This window comes from Globicephala melas, chromosome 4 (assembly GCF_963455315.2).
Source record: "Globicephala melas chromosome 4, mGloMel1.2, whole genome shotgun sequence".
In the NCBI taxonomy this organism is placed as follows: Eukaryota; Metazoa; Chordata; class Mammalia; order Artiodactyla; family Delphinidae; genus Globicephala; species Globicephala melas.
The window spans coordinates 112,507,936-112,522,910 of record NC_083317.1 but is presented as its reverse complement, the minus strand read 5'-3'; the positions used below and the strand labels follow the sequence as shown (position 1 = coordinate 112,522,910).

Below are 14,975 nucleotides of genomic sequence, written 5' to 3'. Positions count from 1 at the left end.
TCCACAGCTAGAGAAAAGCCTGCGTGCGGCAATGAAGACCCAACACAGCCAATAAATAAATAGATAAATTTTAAAAAAACCTCAAAGTAGGACATTCTGCATAATGTGTTTAAAAGTAGCTCTTCTCCCCCACTTATCATGTTTTGAATTTCTGTATGAGTAATTATATATCTACGCTATTATTTTTGGTGGTTGCGTTTTACATCATGATTTACTAGTGAGTCGTCGTCTTTTTTTTTTTTTTTTTTTTTAGCGGTACGCGGGCCTCTCACTGTTGTGGCCTCTCCCGTTGCGGAGCACAGGCTCCGGACGCGCAGGCTCAGCGGCATGTGGGATCTTCCCGGACCGGGGCACGAACCCGTGTCCCCTGCACCGGCAGGCGGACTCTCAACCACTGCGCCACCAGGGAAGCCCTACTAGTGAGTCTTCTAATGATAAAGTCTGCTTCTAATCTTTTGCCACCATAAGAAATGCTTTGACGGACATCTTTGAACAATATACTTCTTTTTACACATCAAAGATTATTTCCTCAGGATTATTCCCTGTGTATGGAATTACTAGGTTGAAGATTTGCCTGTTTTCAAGGTTTTGATTAAGTATCATCTAATTGCTCTTCAGAAAGGTTGTTTACACTGTTACCATGAATGAGTCAGAACCCTCTTTTGCCTGCACTTTTACCAACAGTGTTTTTTTTTTTTAATCTTTGTTGATCTAATGGATGAAAAACTATGATCTCATTACTGTTTTAATTGCGTTATTACTATTGGGCCTGAGTGTGTTTTAATGTATAGAAGGCACTTGTGTCTTCTCTAAAATTTGTATTCTCACTCTGCTCATTTTTCCACTGTTATCTTTTCCTTATAGATTTGTGAGTGATGTTGATATAACACTTTGTCTGTTATATCAAACAGACATAACGATTTGTCTGTTATGTATATATTTAAATATTTTTCTGTAATTTCCTTCCAAGAGAAGATTTCCCTCAGATTTTATGGGCTTAGGTGGATTTTTTTTAATGCACAAACAAATCTGTTTATTTTTATTTATTTATTTTATCTCTGAGACTGGTGTTATCAGATTTATTGTTTTAAAAGATAGCAAAGTTTAAATATAATACTTTCAGAGAGTGTCAGATGTTATCTAAGTAAAATCCAGACCCCCTCAGTTTATGTAACACACCACATTCTATTCTCCCCACATTTAGCCAAATCTATCTCCCACAACTTCTAAATGCCAATTCCCTGTTCTTGTGATTTTAGTTTCTGGTATGTGGAGCTCACGGGCTCTGGAGCCTGACAGATCTGAGTTAGGATTATGACTCAACCACTTTCCAGCAGTATGAGAAGAGCCTCAGCTTCTTCATTATTTAAGTGGAGACAGGATTAATTTGAGATTAAATTAGTTCCTGCAATATAGTTGGCTCTTAATAAATATTAGTTCCCAAGCCATGCCCCCATGTTTTCGCTCATGCTGGGACATGTCTCTCAGATGCCCTTCTCTTCTCCATCTCGTGATATTCTACCTATTCTTCTGGTCCACTTCTACCCAGACTCCTTCACAGAGGCTTTCAGAGAACAGAGAGCTTATCATACACCTTACTCAGCTTAGGTGCCTTAATTTTTCATTTTAATGTTTCAGATGTTGTTAATCAGCAAGTTATAAACTTCAGGAAGGCTTGGCCCAGTGCTTGGCACTTAAATGCACCCAATAAGTATTAGTGGTTAGAACTCCGTGCTTTCACTGCTGGCACCTGGGTTCGATCCCTGGTCTGGGAACTAAGATCCTGCAAGCCTCATGGTGTGGCCAAAAAAAAAAAAGAATGCATGCGATTTAACTTCAAGGTAATAACACTAGTTAGCAAATTGCACTTTAAAATTAGCCTAATTATTATTCCAGACACATAATTGGTGATAAGTGCAAATTTGTTTAGTAAATGTAGCAATAATTGGTATCTCAGCCTCTAAGACCCTGTATTATACCACTGAATATTTTAATAGTTCAATATGTCATTGGGGGGAAATGGGTGAGGGTGGTCAAAAAGTGCAAACCTCCAGTTATAAGAAAAATAAGTTCTGGGATGTAATGTACAGCATGGTGATTACAGTTAACAATACTGTATTGTATATTTGAAAGTTGCTAAGAAAGCAGATCATAAAAGTTCTCATCACAAGAATAAAAACTTGTAACTATGCAAGGTAATGGATATTAACTAAACTCATTGTGGTAATCATTTCACCATACAGTAAGTCCCCTACATACAAACCTTCAAGTTGTGAACTTTCAGATGTGAACGTGTGTTCCGTCAACGTCAGGCATGAGTGAAATTGCAGCTTGCCCTCCATCTCCTATTGCTGACGATCCTTCAGCTCTACCATCTCCCACCTCATCTCCCTCCTCCAGTCTCTTGCCTGTTCACTTGATGCCAGCCCCTGGATGCCAGCTGTTGTACTGTACTACTGTACTTTTCAAGGTACTGTACTGTAAGATTAAAAATGTTTTCTTTATTTTTTGTTTGTTTGTTTTTTATGTGTTATTTGTCTGAAAAGTATTATAAACCTATTACAGTACAGTACTATATAGCTGATTGTGTTTGTTGTGTACCTAGGCTAACTTTGTTGGACTTACGAACAAATTGGACTTATGGACGCGCTCTCGGAATGGAACTTGTTCGTATGTACGGGACTTACTTGTATATACGTATATCAAATCATGTTGTACACCTTAAACTACTACAATGTTATATGTCAATGATATCTCAGTAAAACTGGGAAGAAATTAAAATTTTTTGATTAAAAATATATACCATCAGAATTTACCAGTGGAATGTATCATTCCTAATAGTTTAACATACTGTATTTCTGCAATTCTAAGAAGTACTTTGGTCTCACATAGTAACATCTCTGAAACTGGGATGTGTCTTACTATTAAAGAAACAGCCAGTGGCCAGGTGGCAGTCCTGATATAGTTGGCATTGCCTTGGTATTTGTGAACATGGTTATAACTACTTGAATTTCATCATTTTACTGAGTTCTGTGCAATTTAATACTACATTTGTCAAAGCCATATGCTAAGAAATGCAGTTGAAGGCAGGAGAAATTGCCAGATGTGTCAGATTAGATGAAAGAAATTCCAAAACAACAGGAGGCTAATATAACCAATTCATGTATCACACAGGTCAATAGTGAAGGCCTGGGACTTGTTTGTCAGAAACTTCCTTCTGGCCATTAATAGAGAGGCTACATAGGTTGTAGTGACATATAATTCAGATGAACAAGAAAACTCTGCTTTTAGTCAAATAGGATTATGCCAGCATCAAACTTGAAGAATGAGTGTCTGGCCAGGAAGCAAATCTCAGAGACAAGGCTAGGACATCCTTTTAAGAAATGCTATATTATCAATGATATTGTGTGGAAAAACACACTTATTGATGCTCTGTGTAAAAAGGGATTCAGGAGAATTAGACTCTGTGTACAGAATTTGTAGAAATACTTTAATCAATTTATTTTGCTTATATTTTCCTTTTGTAAATATGCATATTACTGAAAAATTTATACCTAAGTCTAAAAGCACTGTTTCAGAAAGTATTAAAAAGATCCTATGTGACAACACATTGTGTCATAGTTCAATTGGCAGCTCTCTTTCTTTCTCGGTGGTACATACAATCAAAGATGTCCTAGATTTGAATAGATGTGGTAAATTGAATGGAGGCTAAAATGGGCAGTAGATCTGTGAATTTCCAAGCTTCCCTTAGTGAAGGAACAGAGCTTGGTGTTGTGTCGTTGTTCTTGTTTTGGTGGGTATTATGTTGTTGCTTAGGAATGAGGTAGGGAGATCCTGCGATTTCTTCACAATTATCAGTTAGGCTTGTTTTCAGAACCAACATAATTTGAAGAGAAGCTAGCTTCTCACATCACCATTTACAACTTCTAAATGTAAGTCACAAATTGCATTCTGAATTAGGTAACATTTCATTTGTCATTAGCTAAGCACTTTTAAAATTAAATGTATTATATTTTTCCAATATAAAAGTAATATGGGTTAGTATAGAAAATGTCCTATATTAAAAAGTGGGTAGGTATAAGTATGTAAGCAGCCATATTTCTTCTAACCAAAATATTTGGTAAATTTCTTTTTTTAGAAAAATTTCTTATAAATGTTTTGATGCCATTTCTTCTAGTTTACAAAAATATCTCAGATCAAAGTAACATATATTTAATGTACAGTATTTGGAAAGTATAGCAAAGTATAAATAAGCATGAAAAACATCAGGCTTCATCTCACCACCACCCAGAGATTGCCTCTTAATATTTTTGGCCATCGGGCTTCCCTGGTGGCGCAGTGGTTGAGAGTCTGCCTGCCGATGCAGGGGACACGGGTTCGTGCCCTGGTCCGGGAGGATCCCACATGCCGCGAAGCGGCTGGGCCTGTGAGCCATGGCCGCTGAGCCTGCGCATTCGGAGCCTGTGCTCCGCAACGGGAGAGGCCACAGCAGTGAGAGGCCCGCATACCGCAAAAAAAAAAAAAAAAAAAAAAATTTTTTTGGCCATCACATTCAACCTGTCCAGGGCAAACAGGAGCATTCAATGGGTGCTCGATACATCCTTACTGAATGCGTGAATGCCAAAAAAGAGAACTTGGAGAACAGCCCATATGTCTTGCTAATAGAATTAATTATACAGATCTTATGGTCTAAAAATCATCTGTCTTCTCAACTTTGCCTTATGCTTCTCACATAGCTGGAGCTTGTTCAGGACACAACCAACTTTCTACCACTTGGCAACGGAGCACCCTGGGGCAGTTGGCCATTGTCCTCACATCACTCCTCTCATTCATTCATTCGTTCATTCAACAAATATTTGTTAAGTGCCCTCTATATGCCTGGAATACAGAGGGGGTAATAAAGAAACATGGCCCCTGCCCTCTTGCAGCTTTCAGTCAAAAGAAGATAAAACAGATAAACAAAAATGAATACATGATTAAATATATTTGAGTATTGTGGCAAGTGGAGAAAAGGAAGAGAACAGGTGGCTGGGAAAATAAATAAGCCATAATCTGATTCAAGAGGGAAGGCCTCTCTGATGGAGTGACAGGTCAGAAGGTCAAGGAGGAACAAAAGGGAAGATTCTGAGGCTGTCAAACTTTAAGTGGGTGTGGCTTAAAAACACTGAAGGAACAAGTGTTGCGGGGAAAAGACTGGGCTACAGACGTAAGCGCTTCCTGTAGGGCCTCATAAGCTATGGAGAGGATTTTGAGTTTTATTCTGTGTATGCTTAGAAACCAATAAGCTTTTTTTTTGTAATTTAAATTGCGTTTACTTTTAATAGGTAACATTCGCAATCCAAAGCATACAAGATACAAAGATTATTGAATGAAAACACTCCCTCCCTCCAGTTTCCTAGGCACCCAGTTTCCCCTCCCCCGAGCTGGCTGTAAGTATACCTCCGGAAATACTCCAGGCACAAACAAGAAAACTTATCAGTCTGTAAGATATTTTAAGCAGGGGAGCAAGGCATCGGATTTGTGTTTTAAGACAACCTGAATGCTGAGTGGCGTCTGGCTTTCTGCGTTCAGAGCTACCCGCACCAGCTCACGCATTTCAGAGACCCTACTCTGCTCGGCATTCCGGGTTTCTACCGGAGAGATCCCCCGGGGGACCCAGGGCTTCGTAAATTACATCCTGGCAGGGCTCCCACGGTCGTTCCCACGCTGTGCTCCAGGCAACGGACCTGCGCGCTCGAAGCTCCCACGCCGCCCCTTTCCTGCATCTCGCGGCCCGGAACCCGGGAGCTCGGCACCCAGCCCAGGTGCGCTAGTGTGTTTTTTAACGAGAGACCCGGGCAGGACGGCAGCTGCTCCAGGATGGCTGCGACTGAGGCGGGCCCGGGCGTGGCCAAGGCTGAGGGCGGGGTCAAGCTTAGGGGCGGAGCCGACGCCTGGTCGGCTGCAGAGCTCTCCAGAGCTCCTGCTGCCGCGATTCGGTCTGGGACCCTGGCCACCCACGGGGCGGTGGGTGCTCTTTGGCCTAGGGCTCTGCAAAGCCCTTAAGGTAAATCCGCCTGGGAGACTGGCAGCTAGGGCGCTAGGGGACCAACGACGGGGGCGGGCGGCTGGCTGGCGGAGGAGGGGAGCGTCCCGCGGCGAGTTTCCCGAGAAAGCTGAACTCGTCCCAAGCTTCTTGTGCATCAGTTTGCACCCGGCGAATTGGTGGCTGTTTCTTTCCGTGCGGGTGGTCTTTGGGCGCGGGAAAGACGCGGAGGTGATTGGATTAATCCGCCTGGGCACAGCCCAGATATCTGTACTGGACTGCTCGGCGCGGTGGGCGCAGTTTTTGCCCCAGAAAGGGCGGGTAATTGACGCGCAGTTGTGTCCCGCGCGGCAGCCGGGTGATCCCCGGGCTCAGAGCGCGCGTGTCTGCAAGGCGTGCCTGCAAGGCGTGCCTGGTTGTCCGGCGGCGAAGTTCCATGACTTCTTTCCTCTTTAGGCAAGACTCACTGGGTGCTGTCCCCCCGCCCTCCGCCCCCCGGGGCTGACGCCCGAGGCTCTGCTATGGACGGCAAGACCGAAGTAGATTTTTCCAGCAACAACTTAACCCCTTTGTGGCGGAGGCGTTCAACCCCTCAGCCCCAGCTGCTGGGCCGGAGCAAGCCGAGGCCCCAGTCCTACCAGAGCCCCAGCGGGTTGCTGATCACGGATTTCCCGGTGGAGGACCGAGGGAAGCCCCCCGCGGCGCAGACTCCGGCCCAGGTGCCCACCGCCTCTGACGGCAGGACGATCCAGAGGAGCCCCCTGCTTCTGTGCGCCCATCGGAGGTTGGTGACCAATGGGAGGACCGTCTCCCCGGAGTACAGGGCTGTTTCTCCTCGGCTTCGACGGCCCAAGTCACCCCAGGAACCCAGAGCGGCGTCGGGCGGCTACCCCAAATCCCCAGCGAACGGCACTGCGACTTCGCCCGCGCAGCTGCCGCTGCACCGCCCGCGGACTCCTCATGCGTCTGCCCCCTGCAGCCCCGAGGGGGACAGGGCCGGATTCCCCGCCAGCCCCTTGCTTTCGCCTGCTGCAAGTGCGCTTATCCCTAATACCGCCTCCCCAGGCGCGCGTTCGCTGTCCGGCCAGATGGCTAAGGACCCTGAGCGGGGACCTTCGAGACTCTCTCCCGCGCCTCACAAAAGGTCTTTGGAGCAAAAACTCCCCCTCCAAAGGCTTCCCTCACAGGAGAACGAGCTCCTGGAGAATCCTTCAGTGGTTTTGAGCACAAACAGCCCCGCCGCCCTCAAAGTGGGGAAACAGCAGATCATTCCGAAGAGTCTGGCCTCGGAAATTAAGATAAGTAAATCCAACAGTCAGAATGTGGAGCCCCACAAGAGACTGCTTAAGGTGCGCAGCATGGTGGAGGGCCTTGGAGCGCCCCTGGGCCCCGCAGAGGACGAGGGCGAGGCGGAGAACGACTTGGACAGTCCGGGGTCTCTGCGGAGAGGCTTGAGGTCCACGTCCTATCGCAGGGCGGTGGTCAGTGGCGTTGATTTTGACAGTCCTACCACCTCGAAGAAGAAGAACAGAATGTCCCAGCCTATTCTGAAAGCGGTAATGGAAGATAAGGAGAAGTTTTCCAGCCTGGGAAGGATAAGGGTAAGAATGGGCAAGAGTGTCGCAAGTTAGGCGTTCACTAAGCCACAGGTGAAGGTGACGGGGGTGGGGAGGAAGGGCACAGAGGAAACCAGAGGTTATTGTTATTTTTATTGTTTTTTTGCGGTACGCGGGCCTCTCACTGCTGTGGGCTCTCCCGTTGCGGAGCACAGGCTCCGGACGCGCAGGCTCAGCCGCCATGGCTCACGGGCCCAGCCGCTCCGCGGCATGTGGCATCTTCCCGGACCGGGGCACGAAGCCGTGTCCCCTGCATCGGCAGGCGGACTCTCAACCACTGCGCCACCAGGGAAGCCCAGTTTTTTAATTCTGTGGTTTGTGGATCAGACCCGTGCACATTTATCTCTTGCCCATTCTGTTGCTGGCAGGCACAGCCCAGTTTAATGCAGCTTCATGGGAGGAGCTGAAACTCTTATTGTTTTAATTTTCTAAGTTCGGGCAAAAAGTGGGGGACAAATGAGGGAAAAAAACGCAGAAAATTAAGTATTTTCTGAGTGAGCCCCGAACAGTTTTAACACAGGTAGCTGAAAAGGGGATGGTGGGCAGGCGTGGCTCTGCACTCTTGATTATGTGGCCGCGCTGCCTGGTGCTTGTTTAGCAATGTCAGTCATTCGTTGCTGATTCATCACAGCTGATACAGGAAAACCGCTTTCCCTTGAGCCTATTGATTATTTTAATTACTTACACTAATGATTTAATTACCGAATTATGTTTTTCAGTGGTGATCACATACTAAGTACCATTCAGGTAAAATGTAAATTTTAAAAGTCAGTTGCCAGATCACAAAAGACATAGTTTGTCATCTTTGCTGTTTCTGGTTTCTCTCACCACTGCCTGTGGTTGTATCTTATTCCCATTTTGTGCCCACTTAATCCTTGAGTGCCTTTAACAAGTTGGTAGCTGAAAACTTCAGGTTTCAATGAATGGTATGGTGTTGCTCCCAGATAAAGGCCTAGGAGCTGTGCTCATTAAAATATTACTAAATATGACATAAAGACATAGGGAAAACTAGGGAAGGAGATTTTGGAGTGTGCATGTGCTGTCTTCTCCAGACACAAGACAGATCTCAGCAATCGGGCAGGAATTCATTTTGGCAGCCACATCTTTTCTTGATTAATCAGAGAGTCTATATAAATATCACATGTGTAATACACAAGCAAGCCTGTTTTATTTTAGATCCCATGGCCTTAAAGAAGTTCCATAATATTTTATGTGGTTTTTTTTTCCCCTTCAACTCTGCAAGTATAGCAAAGTTCAATCTAACAGTGATGGTGAATCATGAGTAGTGAAATAAGCTGGACTACTGGTCATCTGAGGATCCTCAAGCTGTATTGACAGAGCATGGGGGATGTTGTACATTTTATTTCACCTTTTTGGCGAGTTGTAGTAGTGTTACAAGTGAACTACTCCAGGGATCATCTGCTGTATGCCTTTGGAAATCTAATGAATGTAACAACAACAAAAAATACTTTTTCTTAAAATAGCTGTATTTTCTGTTTGGCTCATTCATACATAGTTTGCTTTGCTTTTCCTCTTTTTGCTTTTCTTGTTTCTTAGAAAAAAATGCTGAAAGGACAAGGAACATTTGATGGGGAAGGTAAGCATTTGATTTTCCAGACTTTTATTGCTGTTTCAATGTGGAATATCAATTGTAAGTTGAAATCCAACTGAAGTTACAAAAAAGTCAAGATGAGAAAAATGTACAACTTCTTCACAAATTATACAGCACAAAGCTTTGCGCTAAGCTAAATTCACCAGCAGTGAGTAAAATTAATGGCGTTCTTTGTAAGCAGATGACTTTGTCAGACCAACGTTCTGGGATTTTTAATTCTTCTCTCCTCTGGCTCCATCCCCACCTCCCTCAAAAAGTGGAGAAAGAGTAAGGGCAAGCTCTAGCCCTTTAGTTAAAAATTAACTTTGGCATTTAGATCTTAAGTCATATTTCCTTTGACTTAATGTTCTTTTCCCCATATTTCTACATTTTAATATCATTTCTGACTTCCTGTTTCCTAATCCAGTTTCAATTTGGGGGAAATCTAACTCTCCTGGCTGACAGAAACATACTCCTAAGAATTTCGAACCCATATAATATTTTTGTGAAGGGTCTCAAAAATAAAAGCAGCTTTCTCCAGGTGTTCAAACCCTAATCAGATTAGCAGACTTCGTGTAGATGGATCCAGTGTCAGTGGTCTGGAAGGGCACAAAGGGAGAAGCCCCAGGTGCAGTGCTTGTAGGGCTGGGGGAGTGTGGTGCAGGTGAGGGTAGTTACTTTCTGTCATGCTTTGAAATGCTGAGATTTCCCAACCTTTAAAGAACAATGAAGAAGCGTATGCCCCTCTATAAGTAAATCTAAGGTAAAACCACCCGGAATTATATCACCTTGGCTGACTACAAAACATTTCCTTATATAATTCTTATAAACATCAGTTCTCATTGGATCATTTAAACAAGACCAGTTTATAAAAGTGTATTTACTGTACCCATCTTAGAAAACTGTTCTCTATGAGGAAGAAACCCAGACACAGTACTTTAGCTGGCTGGGATAAATTCAGATTTTATAATTGAGGAAAATAGAAGCTCGGAGAGTTTGGTACCTTGTCCACTTTCACACAGCCAGGACTAGGAAGAGATCTGGTTCTTAGTCCCATTTGCTTCCGCTTATACCCCGTTATGACTGTGCAGTGAACAGAGCATCTACCTAGTATCAGTTCTGAGAGATGCTTTGCATCTTCTGGAATTTGATACTGGTTTTGGGACCTTTGCCTCAAAGGGTTGAAAATGTCGAGCTTTTGTGAAGTCCGAGGACAGATCTTCACTATAACTAGTTTTATGTTGTTTCCTTTTACAAGGAGCTGTTTCTGTGCACCCTCTCCTCTCTTCTCAGATATGATGACCTAGAAATTCTTTTTCACATATATGTACATGAGGAATGCAGGAGCCTTACAGTTAATGACTAACAAGAATGTAAGTCAGGCAGCTGTGTGGTAGAGTGGTGAGAACCTGTGATATTGGAACCAGGGGCCTGAGTTCCTGTCCTGCTGCTTCTACTCATCAGTTGAGTGACAGTGAACAAGCCTCTTAACTTCACTGAGCCTCAGTCTCATCCTGGGTAAAATGAAGTTAATGCTATTGCCCACGTTGTGAGAATGAATGAATGTATATCAACAACGTCTGCATATATTTTGTGCCACACACTAAGTACTTTAAAGGACACCACAGAGGTGGGGGGGAACTCAGTCTATACCCTCATAATCTGCTTTACATATTTAGAACAATCAGAGAACAGTAAAATATTGCATAGATTCCAGTATTACTTTAGTAATGGTGCATGTGGAACATGCAGTAGTTGCTGAGAGATGAGGCAGATGTTTGCTGGCTTCAGTAGATGGGAAAAGCATTTCAAACTCAGTATATCCCAAACCAAACTCATAATCTTTCCTCTAAAGGTGAATCTCTTCTGGAGTTCCCATTTCCTACTTCTCCATTGTGGGACTTACAGAGCTAGGAAACATCCTTACCACCATATCCAGTTGACCCCCGTATCCAGCCCATCCCCCCAAGTCTCCACTGTCTTTCAGTGACCACTTCAGTAGCATCCTAATTAGTCCCTTACGTAGTCAATATTTTGCTTTTCCAGTCTAATAAAGTCCTTTCCTTTTAGTGGATTCCCATTGCAATCGGGATAAAATACAGCCCTTACAGTATGAAAGAAACTCAGTCCTTTTGGACTCAGGGTAAAATCCAGTTCTTTAACATTGCCTGCAAAACTCTGCTTCTTTGGACTGTCTGGCTCTTCCCCTTAAACTCACCTTACACCCTTTGTCCGCTAGACACCCACACTCCAGTGAATGACCTTCCTTTGTTCTTCTTAGGTAACATATGTCCTCTTGCCTCAGGGCTTTTACATGTGCTTTTTTTCTGTAGCTCTGTAGTTTCTCAGCTTTCAGATCTTAAGATATTCCTCATTAACACCTCTCTGATCCCCAGACTAGATCATATCCTGCTGACAGTCTGTTCTCAGAGCCCCTGTATGTAAATCTTTGGGTTTGTAGGTATGTATTTGTGCAAGATCATTGTGTCCTCAACTCTAAAATGACTTGCCTTCTCACTTGGAGTAAAAAACCAAAGTCCTTTCAATGACATTGAGGCAAGTCTGTCCTCTATTCATCCCAAGCCCCAACTCCTGTACTTTCTCCCCTCCCTTACCCTATTCCAGCCACACAGGCCTCCTTGCTGATCCTTGTACATATAGATGTACCAAACAGACTCCTGCCCCAGGGCCTTTGTACTTGCTGTTCTCTCTGATGGGATGTTCTTACCCCAGCTGTACAGGTGGCTTACTTTCTCACTTCTTTTAGATCTTTGCTTAAATGTCACCTCTGTGAGGGCTTCCTAAACCACCCTGTTTAAAATCTACGTATCACCCCTTGTAACATGCTCCTTCTTTCCCTGTTTTATTTTTCTCCATGGTACTTATCAGCATCTGATATATTATAAAAGTTACTTGTTTATTGTCATTCTCTCCTCACTCTGATGTCAGCTCCACAAAGAATGAGATTTTTATCTTTTTCTGTTATTGTTTGTTGCTGTAGCCCCAGTGCCTAGCAGTCGGTAGTGTCTAGTAGGCATTTTCTTTTCTTTTCTTTTTTTTTTAGTAAGCATTTTCTAACTATCAGTTGAATAAATACATGAATGAATGACTTCGACTATTTTTCTCATTAAATTTTTAGCTCATGAGGGCATGGGAAATGTCTTTCATTTTCTATTTACTCTCAGCCCTTGGCACATTGTGGACGTACAGTAAATATTTGTTAAATAGATAGACAAAAGGGTGTAAATTCAATTTAACCTGAAAAACAGTGATGTAACGGGGCATGACCTTCATGGGTAGTGGACAGAGACATGGAAACTCTGCTTCAGTTGGCATTTCATGTATGGGCCCTTCCCCTTCCCCTGCAGATGAATTGGGGGTAGAGCTGTGTGAGTGAGAAAATCACTTTTTGGTAATGACTCTTCAGTGACAAAATCCATTTGTCTCTTGTTTAACTGGAGACCAAACATCGTATACGTATAAATACAGATGTTTGTTTAGAACAAGTAGCATCAAGATGGGGGGGCAATTAGTGACATGTAAGATTTGGTTTTCTTGCAGAAAACGCTGTTCTGTATCAGAACTACAAAGAAAAGGCCCTTGACATTGACTCTGATGAAGAGTCAGAGCCTAAAGAAAAGAAAACAGACGAAAAAATTGTGGTTCACCATAAGCCACTGAGGCCTACGTGGAGCCAGCTCTCTGCGGTGAGTGTGTACCTTCTCTTTTTGTATCTGCGGGAGTGAGAAGACCAAGTTGTGGACATTATGCCTAGTTGTGGTTTTAATTTTTTCTACCAGTGATCCTGTAACGCTAAGGAGAAAGACTCTTCTTTTTAGATTGTGAAATATTTCTTGAAACTCTGCAGGCACTAGTGAGAACATGAACTTTGACAGTTCTGATCAGGAAAATTTATCAGGTTTTTATCAAATAAAAGACTGATATACCATGGACTCTGGAAACTCTTCCTACTCAGTATCTTTTTTTTTTTTTTTTTTGCGGTATGCGGGCCTCTTACCGCTGTAGCCTCTCCCACTGCGGAGCACAGGCTCTGCACGCGCAGGCCCAGTGGCCATGGCTCACAGGCTCAGCCGCTCCGTGGCATGTGGGATCTTCCCGGACCGGGGCACGAAGCCATGTCCCCTGCATCGGCAGGCGGACTCTCAACCCCTGCGCCACCAGGGAAGCCCCCTTACTCAGTATCTTTTCTTGTTTTCTTTATAGAGTGTGTATGTAGTGGTAGCTTAATATATCCTGAGCTTTATCATAATTATGGCTATATATACATATGTATGTGTATGATATATGTATATATATGTACCTACGCACAACAGGGAACTTATTACACTTCTTCCTTGGAAATTTCATTTGACAGGGACACATTTATATTTTCTTGAAAATGGTTAATGAATGGCATTCTGTGCTGTCTCCCCGTGTGCATCTTCTGTTTGCGAGTATCTGACACTTACTTTTGTGTTGATGAGTAATTTCTCCTCTCTGCATCAAACATCTTTTGTTTTTAGCCGTAATTTCTTTTCCTCCTGGCTTAACAATGTCACAGTGTGATGCTTAGTTTATTTGATATGACTTTGGGTACAGCATTTGTGGGCATCTGATGCATTACCAAGTAGGAAGGAATTCCCGTGGCCGGCTTGGGTGGTGGGAGCGTTGCATGAAAAACAGGCCAGTGCACCTCTGTGAGTCCTTTGGCAATATGGGAGCAGAAGTGATTCCCTCTGAAGCCGAAATGAGCATTGTTCAGAGTCAGGAATCTTATGTATTTAGGGAACCCGTCAGCGTAAGTGAAGAAGTTGTATATGTTGGCGCTCATAAATTTGACCATGGAAATGGGTGCATGTTGATAATGGGGATGACTTCTGGCTCAGGCTCTTCCTCCCCTCTTCTGCCCTGTATTGGAATTCAGAATTCTAGAAACCAAGCCCTTTCTTCCTGTCTCTCTCACACCCCCTAATTTTGTTCTAAGGAGAAGTTATGTATTTCCACTCCCCTCACCGTGTGACACCCTTAGTGTTATGCCACAGATTAAAATGCCTACAGGGCAGAGCAGGTGGTGTTATAAGTGATGCTGGTGAGTGTAGGTGAGGGGAAGTGGCGGGGACTGTGGTCCATAGGCCTTGTATGAATTGAGCAGCGGACACTTAGTTCAAACCAGCCCCGTGTTACAGTATTTTCTGATATTTAAAAAAGAGAATACAGAAAGCCAGATTTTTACGAGTATTATCCTAATTCAAGTTTTAAAAAATGTTGTATGAGGGCTTCCCTGGTGGCGCAGTGGTTGAGAGTCCGCCTGACAATGCAGGGGACATGGGTTCGTGCCCCGGTCTGGGAAGATTCCACATGCAGCAGAGCGGCTAGGCCCGTGAGCCATGGCCGCTGAGCCTGCGCATCCGCAGCCTGTGCTTCGCGGTGGGAGAGACCACGACAGTGAGAGGCCCGCGTACCGCAAAGAAAAAAAAAGTGTTGTATGAGCCCAACAATATCTATGGGCCAGACTTGGCTCCTGTGCTAACAGTTTGCAACTTCCGTGATGCTTCTGTGAATTTCGCAGTGGTGAGGTGGTATCATCTGTCCACAGAACCGGCATGGTGGTAGCCTTATTCCCTAATCTGATGACCTTGTGGTATTATATACCAATGCAGATACTTGGAAAAACTGGTGACAAGGCCCACACAGGCCAAGATGGCTCTAAATGGCTGTCATTCCATTGTTGGTATGGACCATT

General features: G+C 43.9%; 1 protein-coding gene across 1 annotated transcript in view; it reads left to right on the top strand.

The window, feature by feature from the left end:
• The first annotated feature begins 5,924 nt into the window (after positions 1 to 5,924).
• Positions 5,925 to 14,975, top strand: part of ARHGEF26 (Rho guanine nucleotide exchange factor 26) — a 153,894-nt gene continuing 144,843 nt past the window's right edge. Inside the window, exons 1-4 of the mRNA XM_030844638.2 lie at positions 5,925 to 6,046; positions 6,482 to 7,626; positions 9,199 to 9,238; positions 12,794 to 12,939. Coding sequence (XP_030700498.2) covers positions 6,547 to 7,626; positions 9,199 to 9,238; positions 12,794 to 12,939 — 1,266 coding nt within the window. The 5' untranslated portion in view covers positions 5,925 to 6,046; positions 6,482 to 6,546. The remainder of the gene's footprint in view (positions 6,047 to 6,481; positions 7,627 to 9,198; positions 9,239 to 12,793; positions 12,940 to 14,975) is intronic.